This window comes from Phoxinus phoxinus (genome assembly GCF_949152265.1).
Source record: "Phoxinus phoxinus genome assembly, chromosome: 21".
Lineage (NCBI taxonomy): Eukaryota > Metazoa > Chordata > Actinopteri > Cypriniformes > Leuciscidae > Phoxinus > Phoxinus phoxinus.
In genome coordinates, this window is record NC_136896.1 from 200,001 (window position 1) to 220,000 (window position 20,000).

At 47.2% G+C, this 20,000-nt stretch overlaps 3 protein-coding genes across 16 annotated transcripts in view; 2 read left to right on the forward strand and 1 right to left on the reverse strand.

The window, feature by feature from the left end:
- The window catches only part of LOC306989371 (poly(ADP-ribose) glycohydrolase), a 52,485-nt gene extending 45,063 nt beyond the window's left edge, over positions 1–7,422 (reverse strand). Inside the window, exons 1-3 of one of the 10 annotated variants that reach the window (XM_079595013.1) lie at positions 7,284–7,422; positions 6,958–7,197; positions 688–832 (exon numbers count right to left, since the gene is read on the reverse strand). In XM_079595013.1, the coding sequence (XP_079451139.1) occupies positions 688–832; positions 6,958–7,197; positions 7,284–7,339 (441 nt within the window). In that variant the 5' untranslated portion in view covers positions 7,340–7,422. Of the gene's footprint in view, positions 1–687; positions 833–3,060; positions 3,185–5,827; positions 6,880–6,957; positions 7,198–7,283 lie in introns of those variants that run through there. The other 9 variants (XM_079595020.1, XM_079595017.1, XM_079595016.1 and 6 more) reach the window with 9 other exon arrangements.
- pstk (phosphoseryl-tRNA kinase) lies at positions 6,984–18,993 on the forward strand. 5 transcript variants are annotated; one of them, XM_079595029.1, is made up of 7 exons: positions 6,984–7,446; positions 7,545–7,814; positions 9,237–9,594; positions 9,686–9,887; positions 16,972–17,047; positions 17,516–17,609; positions 17,995–18,866. In XM_079595029.1, exons 2-7 carry the CDS (start codon positions 7,557–7,559, stop codon positions 18,261–18,263), a joined length of 1,257 nt encoding a protein of 418 aa, XP_079451155.1. In that variant the 5' UTR covers positions 6,984–7,446; positions 7,545–7,556; the 3' UTR covers positions 18,264–18,866. The 5 variants fall into 5 exon arrangements, with proteins under 5 accessions (XP_079451155.1, XP_079451154.1, XP_079451156.1 ...); XM_079595028.1 differs by having other exon boundaries at positions 6,984–7,814; positions 17,995–18,993; XM_079595030.1 differs by lacking the exon at positions 6,984–7,446 and having other exon boundaries at positions 7,681–7,807; positions 17,995–18,277.
- The window catches only part of acadsb (acyl-CoA dehydrogenase short/branched chain), a 17,686-nt gene continuing 16,655 nt past the window's right edge, over positions 18,970–20,000 (forward strand). Inside the window, exon 1 of the mRNA XM_079595027.1 lies at positions 18,970–19,006. Within this exon, the coding sequence (XP_079451153.1) occupies positions 18,977–19,006 (30 nt within the window). The 5' untranslated portion in view covers positions 18,970–18,976. The remainder of the gene's footprint in view (positions 19,007–20,000) is intronic.

Genomic DNA, 20,000 nt, shown 5'->3' on the forward strand with positions numbered 1-20,000 from the left:
CTCGCCCGGATCATGACCGTAACTCGCCCGGGTCATGACCGTAACTCGCCCGGGTCATGACCGTAACTCGCCCGCGTCATGACCGTAACTCGCCCGCATCATGACCGCAACTCGCCCGCATCATGACCGTAACTTGCCCGGATCATGACCGTAACTCGCCCGCATCATGACCGTAACTCGCCCGGATCATGACCGTAACTCGCCCGCATCATGACCGTAACTCGCCCGGATCATGACCGTAACTCGCCCGCATCATGACCGTAAATCGCCCGGATCATGACCGTAACTCGCCCGGATCATGACCTTAACTCGCCCGCATCATGACCGTAACTCGCCCGCATCATGACCGTAACTCACCCGCATCATGACCGTAACTCGCCCGCATCATGACCGTAACTCGCCCGCATCATGACCGTAACTCGCCCGGATCATGACCGTAACTCGCCCGGATCATGACTGTAACTCGCCCGCATCATGACCGTAAATCGCCCGGATCATGACCGTAACTCGCCCGGATCATGACCTTAACTCGCCCGCATCATGACCGTAACTCGCCCGGATCATGACTGTAACTCGCCCGCATCATGACCGTAACTCGCCCGCATCATGACCGTAACTCACCCGCATCATGACCTTAACTCGCCCGCATCATGACCGTAACTCGCCCGGATCGTGACCGTAACTCACCCGGATCATGACCGTGTGCTCGTTGGCGGGTCTGAGGGCCGGTAAGGAGCCGCTGCACGTCGGCGCCCTCCTCAGGTCAGCGAGAGCAACACCCTGACTGATGACATCACTGCTGAGCGCCTTCCCATCAGCCCCTGCTGCAGCCCTGCAACGAGCGAATCAGGGATGAGGAGCAAATCACATGATCAGAGACTCAAGCTGCTGTTAATGTGTGTTACAAGCTACAAAAGATTTACATAAATATAAAACAATACAATAAAATGTTTAATTTATTTTAAGTTGTTGTACATTTTTCATATGATACAAATTCTAAAACCTTTTCTGGAATTTTTGATTAAACATCTCCTTAGGAGAGCTTACTAAACAAACAGTGGAGGTCATTAATGACCCCTGTGAACAACACTTGATCAAATCTAGATCTGCCAGAGAGTGCAGCAGAAGACCGGCTTCGGCTTGAGTGTGCTGTTAGCGTCCATCACTTTAACAAACTTGCACCTCGGATCCTGTTTCAGAGTGTGTGTTCTCGAGCTCCAAACACTGTTATCCAGCAAATGAACGGCCAGAACACAAGTTTGTGTTTTCTGTTAGAACGGTGTCGTGTTAGCGGCCGCTAAGTTAATAATATCTTTACAGCGGAAGGGAATCAATCAAAACTCACTTTATCTGGACAATAACTTTACTCTAGATCTGGTGTAAAGCCTGAACACTCTGTGTGCAAAGCACCGGCAAAATCAGGCTAATGATAATATGTCTGAAAAAATAAGAGGCATTTTTATGTTTATTAATAAAATATATATTTCTAAATCAGTGTCGGCTGCAAACATATCTATATATACATCTCCGCTGTAAAGTGGATGCGCCTTTAGAGAGAATGCACCTTTCTTATGGATTACAGCCTATCAGCCGGTATTTGCTTTCGATTCAAATTTTTTCGTTTAAAAGTGAACATTTCGAGCTTTATGTAGAAATATTCATCATGTTTTTGAGGCTATACACTGTATTTCAGTTCATTTTTGAGACGCGCTCCAGTTCACGCCACGGAGACCATTATAGCGCGCCCTGTTTGTTTTATTTTATTTTACAGAAGCACAACGTTTTCTTGTTATTGTGATTTTACCCAAATAAAAGTACTTGCGACTGATGCATTATTCTTTTCTGTATGACCAGAAAAGATTGAGTATTTAAAGTTGTTTCCACTGCTGATAGGAAAATGCAAGTGTTCGCGCCCGCGCCTCCGTGCCGTGCGCGCTCCACACTCCACACACACACTTGGATATGCGTCAACATCTTGTTTATTTGTGATCATCTTAGCCCTGTAATATTATTGTCTAACCCGTATTATAAATGACATTTGACGAATTGCTGTGTTCCTTTTTTGGATAAAAGCGTCTTCTAAATATGTAGCCTAATAAATGTTAAAATAATGATGATAATTATTATTATTAATTGCGTACACGGACCCCAAAAGTCAGGTGACTGTAAATGTGCAAAAACTGTGTCCATTGCAGTTTTGCGGAATATTCACTTTCTGGTGAAATACTGCATTATAACGGTTGTATTGGCATTCTAAAGCTATTTTAGGAGGTAAAAAGTAGACATTTAATAAACTGAGCGTATATTTAATAAACTGAGCGTAGCTTATTCATCTGTCAATATGAAACGCGACTTGGCCATTCTAATTTGATCGGAAGAACACGTATCGACCACCGTTACTGTAAAATATGCACGTATGTCCATTTAAACTCGATTTTGGTCAAATGTGGATTATGTCATTATACTGGCGAGAATATGGTTACATTTAAAGATGCCGTACCAAGTATGACAACGCTAACGCTACCTCGACTGCTTTTGAAATTATGGTGTTAAAAAAAAAAAAAATGAAATTATGGTGTTGTTTTCACTTCCTGAAAAGTAACCGTTTTGGACATACGTGAGTTTCATCGGGCAGCGACGATTTATGTCTGTAATGTATTAAAGTAAAAATGATTGATAAACACGTATTTTGAATGGAATTAAATAACAAGTAATTTGGGTGTCTTGTTCATTATAATTATTTTCATATAAAAGCAACAGAACTTAAACTACATCCCGTTTATTAGCAACACCGTGCACGAGCGTGAATCCCGCGATATCCGCCTCTGATCTCGCCGGTGTCGGACCCACCGCGAGAAGAGAGATCTGTCCGGCTTGGGTTCGCTACTCTCGACTACACCTCAGGCGAGCGCATCTCAAAGCCTGTGTGAAGCGCTGTTTAAGTGAAGTGACTCGACTAAGAGCTCAAGTGAGTGTTTGTGATTGGCTGTTCCGCTTTCAGACAGGAGTACTTCCGTCAGGGACGAGCAAACACTGACAGTTTTAATCACACAAACTCACGCTAATCTGCGGAAGATCGAGCAGATCCTGTGGCTGACTCTGATCCTCATCATGTGACACACTTCTGTCAGGTTCTGCAACAACACCACACCAGTCACTAACCAACCCAGAAACCAGCATCACACTGAGCAGGGATTAAAGCAAAAAACAAATCTTTTGACTGACAATCTTTCCACGGCCAAACCCCGTCCACAGCCGGTCACACATCCAGTGTGAAGTGTTCTTCGTGTGATTAGGAGTATAGTGAGTACATGGGTTACCTTCACAAATGAAATACTCAAAGAACATTTGCATTTAAAGAAAGGCCATTTTGAACTGCGTTTCTATTATTAACACACTTTTATGAAATGTCAATGTTTTCAATCTAATGCTTTTACAAGACTTGACTCTTTGTGAGGTAGTCATACAAATAATTTTTGTATGACTATTTAAGTTTTTAATTTAAGTTTTTATTTCTCAAATAATAAAAGCCAACAGAGCCTTTGCTGCAAAGTGAGCTAAATATCACAAACTATATTTTATATTTTAACCTAGCCACTATGAATAAATAATATAATGTTATTTTTTTATATAAAAAGTGAACAGCATGAGCAGGGCCGTACACAGGGCTTTATAAATAAAGAGGTCCTTGCTGAAGGGATCTTGCTAAAGGGATCTCGCTAAAGGGATCTCGCTAAAGGGATCTTGCTGAAGGGATCTTGCTAAAGGGATCTTGCTAAAGGGATCTTGCTGAAGGGATCTTGCTGAAGGGATCTTGCTAAAGGGATCTCGCTAAAGGGATCTCGCTAAAGGGATCTCGCTAAAGGGATCTTGCTAAAGGGATCTCGCTGAAGGGATCTCGCTAAAGGGATCTCGCTAAAGGGATCTTGCTGAAGGGATCTTGCTAAAGGGATCTCGCTAAAGGGATCTTGCTGAAGGGATCTTGCTAAAGGGATCTTGCTAAAGGGATCTTGCTAAAGGGATCTCGCTAAAGGGATCTTGCTAAAGGGATCTTGCTAAAGGGATCTTGCTAAAGGGATCTTGCTAAAGGGATCTCGCTAAAGGGATCTTGCTAAAGGGATCTTGCTAAAGGGATCTTGCTGAAGGGATCTCGCTAAAGGGATCTCGCTAAAGGGATCTCGCTAAAGGGATCTCGCTAAAGGGATCTCGCTAAAGGGATCTCGCTAAAGGGATCTCGCTAAAGGGATCTCGCTAAAGGGATCTCGCTAAAGGGATCTCGCTAAAGGGATCTCGCTAAAGGGATCTCGCTAAAGGGATCTCGCTAAAGGGATCTCGCTAAAGGGATCTTGCTGAAGGGATCTTGCTGAAGGGATCTCGCTGAAGGGATCTCGCTGAAGGGATCTCGCTAAAGGGATCTCGCTAAAGGGATCTCGCTAAAGGGATCTTGCTGAAGGGATCTTGCTAAAGGGATCTCGCTAAAGGGATCTTGCTGAAGGGATCTTGCTAAAGGGATCTTGCTAAAGGGATCTTGCTAAAGGGATCTCGCTAAAGGGATCTCGCTAAAGGGATCTCGCTAAAGGGATCTCGCTAAAGGGATCTCGCTAAAGGGATCTCGCTAAAGGGATCTTGCTAAAGGGATCTCGCTAAAGGGATCTCGCTAAAGGGATCTCGCTAAAGGGATCTTGCTAAAGGGATCTTGCTAAAGGGATCTTGCTAAAGGGATCTCGCTAAAGGGATCTTGCTAAAGGGATCTTGCTAAAGGGATCTCGCTGAAGGGATCTCGCTGAAGGGATCTTGCTAAAGGGATCTTGCTGAAGGGATCTCGCTAAAGGGATCTCGCTAAAGGGATCTTGCTAAAGGGATCTTGCTAAAGGGATCTCGCTAAAGGGATCTCGCTAAAGGGATCTCGCTAAAGGGATCTCGCTAAAGGGATCTCGCTAAAGGGATCTCGCTAAAGGGATCTCGCTAAAGGGATCTCGCTAAAGGGATCTCGCTAAAGGGATCTCGCTAAAGGGATCTCGCTAAAGGGATCTCGCTAAAGGGATCTCGCTAAAGGGATCTCGCTAAAGGGATCTCGCTAAAGGGATCTTGCTAAAGGGATCTTGCTGAAGGGATCTCGCTAAAGGGATCTCGCTAAAGGGATCTTGCTGAAGGGATCTCGCTAAAGGGATCTTGCTAAAGGGATCTTGCTAAAGGGATCTTGCTAAAGGGATCTTGCTGAAGGGATCTCGCTAAAGGGATCTCGCTAAAGGGATCTCGCTAAAGGGATCTCGCTAAAGGGATCTCGCTAAAGGGATCTCGCTAAAGGGATCTCGCTAAAGGGATCTCGCTAAAGGGATCTCGCTAAAGGGATCTCGCTAAAGGGATCTCGCTAAAGGGATCTTGCTAAAGGGATCTTGCTAAAGGGATCTCGCTAAAGGGATCTTGCTAAAGGGATCTTGCTGAAGGGATCTTGCTGAAGGGATCTTGCTAAAGGGATCTTGCTAAAGGGATCTTGCTAGGGCGGTTCGGGGCAAACACAGACAAGCGGAGTGATAAACAGTGAAGTCTCCCAGTGCTTACTGGTGAATATAACATATTCGAGAGCCATACAAATATTAATATTTATACTATACTACTATTATGGAATTATATTTAATAGGTGCTTGTCTTGTTAAATTGAGCGTATATTTTCCACTGTAATTAGCAAAGAACATTTATGTGTTAAATAGGAATACATTACAATAACGTTAATCTCATGGGCACAGTGTGCAACACCTGCTCTTCCTCTCTCATCTCTATTCTCTCTTCTTCTCGCAGTCTCCTAATCTTTACCTGTATATCTTACCTTCCAAAAGCTGATATTTGATTGATACAGTCGTTGCAAACCGTTGTTTCTGTTAACGTTACTCGTTTATATCGTAAACTGTTGTTTGGTTTAGCTACACATCTCACAGGCCAGACTGTGAACATAAACTAAAGCCCTAAAGACAGACTAACTTTGATTTTTCATTCACCTTGCCTGGGAACACAAGCGAGGCGAGTTGCAACAGCGTCGCTCTCACTTTATCATCTACATTTAAAGAAAAACGCACGTGAGCGCACGCATGTGAACGGCCCCTGAAGCAGCTCAGATGAGGTCGGTTATCGTGGCGATATGCAATATCATTGCAGCTCCAAAGTAGAGTTAACATCGGGCAATCATTTCACAACCTTCATTTTGCACAAACTGAGCAGTTTTTCCGTGAGCGGGTATAGAAACCCCGGAGTGGATCGGGAGCGGAGTGATCACAGAGTGCTTAGTGCGGAGAGGAACGTGCTTTAGCGCCACTCCAGGCTTTGATCACATCCCTCCGCAGGGCGAATACACCTCGTCCTTCCTTAATTTAATACTCATTCAAACTAAAATGAAGACCTTTATTACACTATTTGAGAAATGTAAGCATATTTACGGCCTTAAAATTATAAAAAGTGAACTTAAGACAATGACAGGGGAGCCCTGATATATATTGACGGAAATCCGTCGTAGCGACGGAGAACTTTAATCCCTGCCACTATCAGAGAGAGACACAGATTACCGACCGCGGAGGCCCTCAGGAGCCCGAACACACACGCCACGAGGAACACCGCGACACACACGAGCGGAACCGCCGGGTTCGAGTCCTGAACCCCGTCCATCTCCGTCCGCACTCACTCACTTTATCACTTTCACTTTCCGTTTCACAGCAGAGCTGCACGTCATACACATTCATGATGTTCACGGGTTGAATCTAATTAATTAGCAAGGATCTGACTCGTGTAATAGTTGCCACGGATACAGAAATAGCAGAGATTAAAAACTAAACTCTATACAGAAACCTTTACTATAATCCCTCATCATGAATATTAATTAGGTATCGTGCCGTTCGCCGCTCTGATTGGCGCTCGCCGTCACAGGCGCATCTGTGTTGTCCAATGAGCACACAGAGCGTTATTCACCTGCTAGTGCGCGCCTCCGGATCAGAACCGGCTCGTGTGGGCTGGATGCTCGCGGGGTCGCGCTCTGGTGAGGTCGAGAGGACAGTGTGAGCCGAGCTCTTCCGGGTCACACTGGGCTTCTGCAGCCACAGATCCAGAGACTTCTGACGGCTTTTTCCCGGGATCTGTCTCTTCCTCTGCAGTTTAGATGAACCTTCAGGACGAACGGCTTCTGTTCTTTGGTTCTCTGCATCTTCGGGCCTGTTTAATAGAAATCATATTATAAATGATATAATCTAGAGAAACTTCAGCTGTTAAAGTTTGGATCTAAACTTCTTTTGTTGTACCTTCCTCCAGACTCCAGCGGCCTCTGGCGCTTCTCCGGCGGCTCGCAGTCTGACATATGAGGAATACAGAGAAAGAAAACTAATATAATTCACTGATGAGTATCACGACGTGTATTAACATACAACAACGGTCCCGTCGTGTTCAATGTTACTATTTCCTACAGTAATCGGATCACACTCGCAGTTTTAAAGTTTATAAGGATGGATTCTATGCAGATACTGGAGAGAACGAATCTGACTTCCTGTTTTCTTGACGTTTAGCGCCAGTAACCAATGAGAGGTCGATGTTCTGCGAGTGGGCGGGGTCTGCGCGCACATGTGAGCATGTGTTCTGACGCGCTGGCCAGAAGCACAACTCAGCTCAACTCTCCGATGTCTCCCGCAAGCGCGTGCCTGTGCGTTCTGTGCGGTTTACCGGCGGCGGGGAAATCCAGTCTGGCGCACGAGCTGCGGGGTCACGCGCACAGGCTCGGCTGGATGACGCTGCTCGTGACGTATGACGAACTGATCCCAGCGCGCGACTGGCAAGAGGTTTCTCTTTCAACATGTTATCATGTCTCGTCTCTGTACAGTGTTGTGCTGTGATGTTGGCTGTCAAAATCATAGACATGTATAAAGGCTAGATGGCTTAGGGTTAGGGTTAGGTGTGTGAGTAAGAGAGAGTGTGTGTGTGTGTGTGTGTGTGTGTGTGTGTGTGTGTGTGTGTGTGTGTGAGAGAGAGAGAGTGTGTGTGTGTGTGTGTTAGTAAGAGAGAGAGTGTGTGTGTGTTAGTAAGAGAGAGAGTGTGTGTGTGAGAGTGTGTGAGTAAGAGAGAGAGAGAGAGTGTGTGTGTGTGTGTGAGAGAGAGAGAGAGTGTGTGTGAGAGAGAGAGTGTGTGTGTGAGAGAGAGAGAGTGTGTGTGAGAGAGAGAGTGTGTGTGTGTGAAAGAGAGTGTGTGTGTGTGAAAGAGAGAGTGTGTGTGTGTGAGTAAGAGAGAGAGAGAGTGTGTGAGTAAGAAAGAGAGAGAGAGTGTGTGTGTGTGAGAGAGAGAGAGAGAGAGTGTGTGTGTGTGTGTGTGTGTGTGTGTGTGTGTGTGTGTGTGTGTGTGTGAAAGAGAGAGTGTGTGTGTGTGTGTGTGTGTGTGAAAGAGAGAGTGTGTGTGTGTGAGTAAGAGAGAGAGAGTGTGTGTGTGTGTGATAGAGAGAGTGTGTGAGTAAGAGAGAGAGAGAGTGTGTGTGTGTGTGTGAGAGAGAGAGAGTGTGTGTGTGTGTGTGAGAGAGAGAGAGTGTGTGAGTAAGAGAGAGAGAGAGTGTGTGAGTAAGAGAGAGAGAGAGTGTGTGTGTGTGAGAGAGAGAGAGTGTGTGAGTAAGAGAGAGAGAGAGAGTGTGTGAGTGTGAGAGAGAGAGTGTGTGTGTGTTAGTAAGAGAGAGAGTGTGTGTGTGTGAGTAAGAGAGAGAGAGAGTGTGTGTGTGTGTGAGTAAGAGAGAGAGAGAGTGTGTGTGTGAGAGAGAGAGAGAGAGAGAGAGTGTGTGTGTGTGAGAGAGTGAGTGCGAGTGAGAGTGTGTGTGTGTGTGAGTGCGAGTGAGAGAGAGTGTGTGTGTGTGTGTGTGTGTGAGAGAGAGAATGTGAGTGTGTGTGTGTGTGAGTAAGAGAGAGAGAGAGTGTGTGAGAGTGTGAGTGCGAGTGAGAGAGAGTGTGTGAGAGTGTGTGTGTGTGTGAGAGAGAGAATGTGAGTGAGTGAGTGTGTGTGTGTGTGTGTGTGTGTGTGTGTGTGTGTGTTAGAGTAAGAGAGAGACACTAGACACTTGTGTCTAGGCGCAGGTCCTCCATCTGATCAGGATACGGCCCTGATCCGGCTGACCACATCGTGTGTTGTGGTCGAGACTCGTGAGTGAGTGTGTGTGTGTTTTGGTTTTAACAGTAAGTTTTCTGTTCTCTTTGTCTGGCTCATGTATCTGTTGTTTTGTTTTATAGACTGAATGGAAGCAGCACAGGAAGACGGTTCTGATGTGTTTGGAGAAATTCCTGCAGCAGACTCACACACTCTCCGCTCAGACTCACACACTCTCCGCTCAGACTCACACACTCTCCGCTCAGACTCACACACTCTCCGCTCAGACTCACACACTCTCCGCTCAGACTCACACACTCTCCGCTCAGACTCACACACTGTCAGAGAGTGCTGATGGCGTCTGGCTGCGCTTCCAGCAAATGCTGCAGCAGCAGAGCGTCTCTCACACACACACACACTCGCAGCCACTCGTCCTGCTGCTGGACGACAACTTCTACTACCAGAGCATGAGGTTCCAGATCCACCAGCTGGCGAGGAAGTGTAGGTGCAGCTCCTGTGTTTCTGAGGCGAGCTGCTGGAGAGTGTGTGTGCTGATGTCCTGTGTGAGTGTCTGTACGTGTGTGTTGGACAGACGGCGTGGGCTTCTGCCAGGTGTTCCTGCACTGTCCGCTGCAGGTGTGTGTCCAGAGGAACCGGCAGAGACCTCAGCGAGTCCCTGAGGAGGTGCTGGTCCAGGTGTGTGAGCGCATGGAGCCTCCAAACGAGAGCCGGAACCGCTGGGAGCAGCAGAGCCTCACGCTGGACGGGTCCGAGAGCATCGCAGACCGAGACCTGTAGGTCACACACACACACACACGGCTACGAGAGCATCGCAGACCGAGACCTGTAGGTCACACACACACACACACACGGCTACGAGAGCATCGCAGACCGAGACCTGTAGGTCAAACACACACACACACACACACACGGCTCCGAGAGCATCGCAGACCGAGACCTGTAGGTCACACACACACACACACACACACACGGCTCCGAGAGCCTCCCTGACAGACACCTGTAGGTCACACACACACACACACACACACACGGCTCCGAGAGCATCGCAGACCGAGACCTGTAGGTCACACACACACACACACACACACACACGGCTCCGAGAGCATCGCAGACTGAGACCTGTAGGTCACACACACACACACACACACACACACACACACGGCTCCGAGAGCCTCCCTGACAGACACCTGTAGGTCACACACACACACACACACACACACGGCTCCGAGAGCATCGCAGACCGAGACATGTAGGTCACACACACACACACACACACACACACACACGGCTCCGAGAGCATCGCAGACTGAGACCTGTAGGTCACACACACACACACACACACACACACACACGGCTCCGAGAGCCTCCCTGACAGACACCTGTAGGTCACACACACACACACACACGGCTCCGAGAGCATCGCAGACCGAGACCTGTAGGTCACACACACACACACACACACACACACACACACGGCTCCGAGAGCATCGCAGACCGAGACATGTAGGTCACACACACACACACACACACACACACACACACACACACACACACACACACACACACGGGTACGAGAGCATCGCAGACCGAGACCTGTAGGTCAAACACACACACACACACACACACACACACACACGGGTACGAGAGCATCGCAGACCGAGACCTGTAGGTCAAACACACACACACACACACACACACACACACACGGCTCCGAGAGCCTCCCTGACAGAGACCTGTAGGTCAAACACACACACACACACGGCTCCGAGAGCATCGCAGACCGAGACATGTAGGTCAAACACACACACACACACACACACACACACACACGGGTACGAGAGCATCGCAGACCGAGACCTGTAGGTCACACACACACACACACACACGGCTCCGAGAGTTTCGCAGACCGAGACCTGTAGGTCACACACACACACACACACACGGCTCCGAGAGTTTCGCAGACCGAGACCTGTAGGTCACACACACACACACACACACGGCTCCGAGAGTTTCGCAGACCGAGACCTGTAGGTCACACACACACACACACACACGGCTCCGAGAGTTTCGCAGACCGAGACCTGTAGGTCACACACACACACACACACGGGTACGAGAGCATCGCAGACCGAGACCTGTAGGTCACACACACACACACACACACACGGGTACGAGAGCATCGCAGACCGAGACCTGTAGGTCACACACACACACACACACACACACGGCTCCGAGAGTTTCGCAGACCGAGACCTAGGGGTGGGCGATATGGCAAAAATATCATATCACGATTTTTTTTCAGGAAAATCACGATTCACGATTTTATCACGATTCCTTTTCATGTTGGTTTTACTATTTTGCAAGTGGCTGAGCATCACAGCCAAACTAATGTCCCTATTTTAAAAACAAAGCCTTAGGTAACAAAATATAAAATAAAAAAGAATGGCAGACATTTAGGCCAAAGTGGCGAAGATAAAAAAATCTTTGTAATTTTCTTTGTTATTAAAAATTAAGAACAAAGATACACATACACAACTTAATACACAAATTAAATAAACAGTGCTTTATTTTTTCAGCTGGTGTATTTAACAGCATTGAAGAAAGTAATTAAATGAACAAATATGAAAATAAAACACAACATCGACTTCACTGTTTAAATTTTACATTTATTCTTATTAAAGCGACTATTAAAGTTCTCAGTCAAGAGTGAGTGAGATGCTCTTTGTATTTTGTTGTTTTATTAACAGGGATAGTTCTCCCAAAAATGTAAATTCTCTCAAGCCGCTTTAAACCCGAATAAGTCTCCCTCTTCTGTTGAAAGTAAAAGTTATTTGGAGGAATGTGGGTAACCAAACAGTTGATGTACCCCTGTGACTTCCATAATAGTTTTTTCCCACTATGGTAGTCAATGGGGACCAGCAACCGCCCGGTTAGCCACACTCCTCAAAATATCTTCTTTTGTGTTCAGCACAAGATAGAAATTAATACAGGTTTGGAACAACAATAGTGAGTGAGTAAATAATGACAGAATTTTTATTTTTGGGTAACTATCCCTTTAAGGACAAGCGGCAGCATGTTCACTATTAGGGCTACTGTCACTTTAAGATCTGCGCGCAACGAGTCTACACGCATTTGACAAGCAGATTTTTTCTTCATTTTTTCTATTGTTCTTTCACTTTAGACATAACCAACTTTGTTTATGTAAACCTTGTGTGTATTTGACAGTATTAGCGCAATAAGACTCGAAAGATAGCCAGTAATGACGCTGTTAGACAGGCTTTAGTGCACGTGCGCGTCGGGTGTTTGCGCTCAGAAAAGCGCCCGTTAGAACAGCGCATCAGCAGCGAATGACATGTTTAACCGGCAAGGCTTTAAAGCACATGCAAATAATTAATTTTTATGAACTACAGTGTCCCGTTCCTCTGCATTTCATGTGGATATACGTCGCGCTGTACAGTATGTTGAGACGGAGGCGCCAGAAATGCAAACTGATAAAATGGACGATCCTACGATATTTCTTCAAAAGCAGATCGTGGAGACATTTTAATCGTCCACGATCAAAAATCGTAATATCGCACACCCCTACCGAGACCTGTAGGTCACACACACACACACACACACACGGCTCCGAGAGTTTCGCAGACCGAGACCTGTAGGTCAAACACACACACACACACACGGGTACGAGAGCATCGCAGACCGAGGTTTGTTTTAAATCTTTGCAAATTTGTTAAAAAAATTAAAAATAAATATCACATGTACTTAAATATTCACAGCCTTTGCTCAATACTTTGTTGAAACACCTTTTTACAGCACAATTACACAATTACAGCCTCAAGTGTTTTTGAGTATGATGCTGCAAGTTTGGCACACCTACCTTTGGGCAGTTTCTGCCATTCTTCTTTGCAGAACCTCTCAAGCTCCATCAGGTTGGATGGGGAGCGTCGGTGCACAGCCATTTTCAGATCTCTCTAGAGATGTTCAATCGGGTTCGAGTCTGGGCTCTGGCTGGGCCACTCAAGGACATTCCCAGAGTTGTCCCAGAGCCACTCCTCTGTTATCTCGGCTGTGTGCTGAGGGTCGTTGTCCTGTTGGAAGATGAACCGGCGCCACAGTCTGAGGTCCAGAGCTCTGGAGCAGGTTTTCATCAAGAGTGTCTCTGTACATTCATCTTTCCCTCGATCCTGACGAGTCTCCCAGTTCCTCATCTTTCCCTCGATCCTGACGGGTCTCCCAGTTCCTCATCTTTCCCTCGATCCTGACGACTCTCCCAGTTCCTCATCTTTCCCTCGATCCTGACGGGTCTCCCAGTTCCTCATCTTTCCCTCGATCCTGACGACTCTCCCAGTTCCTCATCTTTCCCTAGATCCTGACGAGTCTCCTAGTTCCTCATCTTTCCCTCGATCCTGACGGGTCTCCCAGTTCCTCATCTTTCCCTCGATCCTGACGAGTCTCCTAGTTCCTCATCTTTCCCTCGATCCTGACGAGTCTCCTAGTTCCTCATCTTTCCCTCGACCCTGACGAGTCTCCGAGTTCCTCATCTTTCCCTCGATCCTGACGAGTCTCCCAGTTCCTCATCTTTCCCTCGATCCTGACGAGTCTCCGAGTTCCTCATCTTTCCCTCGATCCTGACGAGTCTCCGAGTTCCTCATCTTTCCCTCGATCCTGACGGGTCTCCCAGTTCCTCATCTTTCCCTCGACCCTGACGAGTCTCCCAGTTCCTCATCTTTCCCTCGATCCTGACGGGTCTCCCAGTTCCTCATCTTTCCCTCGATCCTGACGAGTCTCCCAGTTCCTCATCGTTCCCTCGATCCTGACGGGTCTCCCAGTTCCTCATCTTTCCCTCGATCCTGACGAGTCTCCCGGTTCCTCATCTTTCCCTCGACCCTGACGAGTCTCCCAGTTCCTCATCTTTCCCTCGATCCTGACGGGTCTCCCAGTTCCTCATCTTTCCCTCGATCCTGACGAGTCTCCCAGTTCCTCATCGTTCCCTCGATCCTGACGACTCTCCGAGTTCCTCATCTTTCCCTCGACCCTGACGAGTCTGCCAGTTCCTCATTTTTCCCTCGATCCTGACGACTCTCCCTGTTCCTCATCTTTCCCTCGATCCTGACGAGTCTCCCGGTTCCTCATCTTTCCCTCGATCCTGACGAGTCTCCCGGTTCCTCATCTTTCCCTCGATCCTGACGAGTCTCCCGGTTCCTCATCTTTCCATCGACCCTGACGAGTCTCCCAGTTCCTCATCTTTCCCTCGATCCTGACGAGTCTCCCAGTTCCTCATCTTTCCCTCGACCCTGACGAGTCTCCGAGTTCCTCATCTTTCACTCGATCCTGACGACTCTCCGAGTTCCTCATCTTTCCCTCGATCCTGACGAGTCTCCGAGTTCCTCATCTTTCCCTCGATCCTGACGAGTCTCCCAGTCCCTCATCTTTCCCTCGACCCTGACGACTCTCCGAGTTCCTCATCTTTCCCTCGACCCTGACGGGTCTCCCAGTTCCTCATCTTTCCCTCGATCCTGACGAGTCTCCCAGTTCCTCATCGTTCCCTCGATCCTGACGACTCTCCGAGTTCCTCATCTTTCCCTCGATCCTGACGAGTCTCCGAGTTCCTCATCTTTCCCTCGACCCTGACGACTCTCCCAGTTCCTCATCTTTCCCTCGACCCTGACGAGTCTCCCAGTTCCTCATCTTTCCCTCGACCCTGACGACTCTCCCAGTCCCTCATCTTTCCCTCGATCCTGACGACTCTCCGAGTTCCTCATCTTTCCCTCGACCCTGACGACTCTCCCAGTTCCTCATCTTTCCCTCGACCCTGACGAGTCTCCCAGTTCCTCATCTTTCCCTCGACCCTGACGACTCTCCCAGTTCCTCATCTTTCCCTCGACCCTGACGACTCTCCGAGTTCCTCATCTTTCCCTCGACCCTGACGGGTCTCCCAGTTCCTCATCTTTCCCTCGATCCTGACGAGTCTCCCAGTTCCTCATCTTTCCCTCGATCCTGACGAGTCTCCGAGTTCCTCATCTTTCCCTCGACCCTGACGACTCTCCCAGTTCCTCATCTTTCCCTCGACCCTGACGAGTCTCCCAGTTCCTCATCTTTCCCTCGACCCTGACGACTCTCCCAGTCCCTCATCTTTCCCTCGATCCTGACGACTCTCCCAGTTCCTCATCTTTCCCTCGACCCTGACGACTCTCCCAGTTCCTCATCTTTCCCTCGACCCTGACGACTCTCCCAGTTCCTCATCTTTCCCTCGACCCTGACGAGTCTCCCAGTCCCTCATCTTTCCCTCGACCCTGACGACTCTCCCAGTTCCTCATCTTTCCCTCGACCCTGACGACTCTCCCAGTTCCTCATCTTTCCCTCGACCCTGACGACTCTCCCAGTTCCTCATCTTTCCCTCGACCCTGACGACTCTCCCAGTCCCTCATCTTTCCCTCGACCCTGACGAGTCTCCCAGTCCCTCATCTTTCCCTCGATCCTGACGAGTCTCCCAGTCCCTCATCTTTCCCTCGACCCTGACGAGTCTCCCAGTTCCTCATTTTTCCCTCGATCCTGACGAGTCTCCCAGTTCCTCATCTTTCCCTCGACCCTGACGAGTCTCCCAGTTCCTCATCTTTCCCTCGATCCTGACGAGTCTCCCAGTTCCTCATCTTTCCCTCGATCCTGACGAGTCTCCCAGTTCCTCATCTTTCCCTCGACCCTGACGAGTCTCCCAGTTCCTCATCTTTCCCTCGACCCTGACGACTCTCCCAGTCCCTCATCTTTCCCTCGATCCTGACGACTCTCCCAGTTCCTCATCTTTCCCTCGACCCTGACGACTCTCCCAGTTCCTCATCTTTCCCTCGACCCTGACGACTCTCCCAGTTCCTCATCTTTCCCTCGATCCTGACGAGTCTCCCAGTTCCTCATCTTTCCCTCGATCCTGACGAGTCTCCCAGTTCCTCATCTTTCCCTCGATCCTGACGAGTTTCCCAGTTCCTCATCTTTCCCTCGATCCTCGATCCAGAGATGGTTGTTCTTTTGGAAGGTTCTCGGGCCTGATTGGTGACTGAGGACCTTCTCCCCCGATCGCTCAGCTCTAGGAAGAGTCCTGGTGGTTCCACACTTCTTCCATTTACGGATGATGGAGGCCACTGTGCTCATTGGGAGCTTCAATGCTGCAGAAATGTTTCTGTACCCTTCCCCAGATCTGTGCCTCGATACAATCCTGTCTCAGAGGTCTATAGACAATTCCTTGGACTTCCTGGCTTGGTTTGTGCTCTGACATGCACTGTTACCTGTGGGACCTTATATGACAGGTGTGTGCCTTACTAAATCATGTCCAATCAACTGAATTTGAACAAAAGAGGTGGCTTTTGTTTTTGAATTTACCACAGGTGGACTCCAATCCAGTTGTAGAAGAATCTCAAGGATGATCAGTGGAAACCGGATGAACCTGATCTCAATGGGTGTCATGGCAAAGGCTGTGAATATTGTACATGTGATTGTTTTCGTTTAGGGTTTGGAAGTGCTATGGGTTTTTTAGTGACCACAGAGAGTCTGGACCTCGGTTTTACGTCTCATCCGAAGGATTGTAAGGATTCGTCTCATTGGGTATATAGTAGTACATGTGAAAGCGCTATATATTCCTTCCTTCCTTCCTTCCGGATGAGGAGATGCTGTAAGAAGACGTTATTTTGATTCAAGATTATTAAAACAATAATAATGTGCACTCATAAATCATTTAGAATAAACGAGAATTGTCCGTTTAGATTTCATGGTAACTTTAAATCCACAGATGGTCTGATGTAATATCTGTGTGTTTAATTGTCTCAGATGAGGATTCTTCTTCTCATTTCGTCTTTCTTTCTCCTGAAGGCAGAAGCTGATGGACTTGCTGGCGTCGGCGCTGGAAAACCCGCTGAGGCCCGTCCAGGACGAGTCTCAGCAGAAGGTCTGAAGCGTTCATCAGTCAGAGACCGAGCAGCACATTCAGTTCAGCACGGTTACACACTCGCACAGATACTCACCTTTTTTACGGTTGTGGTTTGGGTCGGTTTCGTAAAAACTCTTTCCACATTAAACATGGTAAATGGACTGCATTTGTATAGCTCAAAAGCTCATGGCAAAGCGCTTTACACACTGCCTCACATTCACCCATTCACACACCGACGGCGGTGTCAGCCATGCAAGGCTCATCCACCTCGTCCGGAGCAGCCGGGGTTCGGGGTCTTGCTCATGGACACCTCGACACTTGGTCAGGTGGAATCTCCAACCTTCCGGTTTGTAGACGACCCACATGAACCACTGAGCCACGGCGCCCCGCATTAAAAGACACAATTACAGTAGATGAACACAGATAGATAATGATGAGCGTAGTCTGTAGTTATCAGACCCTCTGACTCGATCCTCTGTGTTTCAGGAGTCGGACCGCCGGATCTGTGCGGCCAGCGCTCTCCATCAGGCCGATCGGACCTGCAGACGCCTGGTGTCTCACGCCGTGGCCTCGGCTCGCGGTACAGCACATGCTAACCTCAGCTAACATGAGCCTACTTCAGTTCAAGGACGGCTGGTGTTGTGTATTGTTGTTGTGTGTCCGTATTGTCTGTGTGTGAGATGTGTTTCTTTAGTGTGTGTGTGATTTTGTGTTTGAACAAACACGCATCACACACTCTGAACAAACACAAATCACACACTGAACAAACACACATCACACACACTCTGAACAAACACACATCACACACTCTGAACAGAGTGTGTGGGATGTGTGTTTGTTCAGAGTGTGTGTGATGTTTCTTCAGCGTGTGTTTGATGGGTGTTTGTTCAGAGTGTGTGTGTGTGCATGTGTTAGTGTGTTTCTTCAGCGTGTGTGTGATTGTTTCGGGTCTGTGTGTCTCACAGAAGCGCAGGCGTCTCCAGATGTGCTGAAGGCTCTCGCTAAAGAGCTGAACAAGATGAAGACTCGGTTCCTGCAGGATCTGAAGAACAACGTTCCTCTTTTCCCTGAGGAGAAACTACTGGTCTTCGAGCGCCGCACACGCCAGACGCTGTCGGAACACCTGAGGAACATCCCTGACTCCGAACACCTGAGGAACACCGCTGACTCCGAACACCTGAGGAACATCCCTGACTCCGAACACCTGAGGAACACACCTGAGGAACACACCTGAGGAACACACCTGAGGAACACACCTGACTCCGAATACCTGAGGAACACACCTGAGGAACACACCTGACTCCGAACACGAGGAACATCACTAACGTCTGAAATTCATCATTTATGACATCTGTCAACTGGGTTTCTAAATACTGTAAAGGTTTTCAATGTAGGCTATCAGTCACAAACACTCAGATTTAGTATGACCGTCTGACAATGAATCTGTATTATTTGGTCAAAGGTTACTGATGCTCACAGGGTTAAAGGTCAGTTAGGGTTAGAGAGGTCAGTGTTGCTCAAATCAGGTTAACCACATTTTTCAAAACAATGATAGAAAGAAATATGAATTATGCAGTTGGCCTGAGTCAATGAATTCAATGAGCTCCAAGTCGAGTGTAATATATGAAATATATACAATGCATAAATCATAATGCATTATTATTTAATAAATGTATCCGATGATCTTTCCGGAGAGTTTCACGAATCTCCATTTGGTTCCAGTTTGTGATAAATAATTTTCAGACGATAAGTAGCGCTAGGATTATTTGACTAATTGACGGATGTTATTGTAGATTATTAATTACGTAAATATATTTATAGTTACGTAATTAATGTGCTAATTAACTATAACTTGTTATAGTTGTAAAATAAAGGTGTTTGTGCCGTTTTCCGCGAGTGCCGCTGCTTGTTTCCTCCGGACACTTTAGACAGTGACGCAGAGCCACAATGGCGGCCGGGTTCAGAATGCTGCGACAGGTCAGAGCAAACTACAGACAACAGAACAAACTAATAACAACAGAGCAAACTAATAACAACACGCTCGACATTAAAGCTTCAGCACTCAACACGCCTGGCACTGAGCGCAGACATAACATCATATGTAACGTTATATAAAATGAATAGACTAGTGATGGGGGCGATAGCCGAACATTTCATAACAAATGTTTCATGACTGACAGTCTGGATTATATCAATAAATGTTTGTTTCTTAAAGTCATGCTTCAATGTGATTGCTACAGATTCTTCTGATGGGTTTCGTGTGTTTCACTGTCGGATCTGTCGTTTAGATTCGTGTGTGTCTGTCAGTGTCAGATCGAGTCAGTCACCTTCGTCTATACAGCGCTTAGTATAGAGAGTTTCACAGCAGCTGTACAGAGATCACAGTGACAGTGTTCAGGCTTTACAGCGGCTCTAGAATACAGTTATTGTCCAGATAAAGTGAGTTTTGATTAATTCACTTCCATTGTGAAGATAGTATTAACTTAGCGGCCGCTAACACGACACCGTTCTAACAGAAAACAGGAACTTTAATGTGTTCTGGCCGTTCATTTACTGGATAACAGTGTTTGGAGCTCGAGATTAATCAGGAGTGTGTGTGTTCATCTCAACTGAGTAACCCAGACTGCACCCTGGGGTGCCTTCAGCTGGCGCGTCACGTGATCGAACCCTACTGTACACCAGAGATTCACACACATATCTATTTGAAGTCCCCCTGAGATTTTAAGATAATATTTAAATAATTTAACAACACATTTACTTGTTTTTGTCTATAAATTGTGTCTTTATTTATCTATGTCTGTACATTTGAATATTTATTTTTTAAGGACTAAAGCTGGAAATCATCCTGTTGACAGAAAAGTTAAAGTTTAGTTCTAATACGTAATTGAATATTAGAAAAAATGCTTAATGGTCACATGACATACAGCTAAAATACACATTTTAATGGTTTGTTTTAAATTATTATTATTAT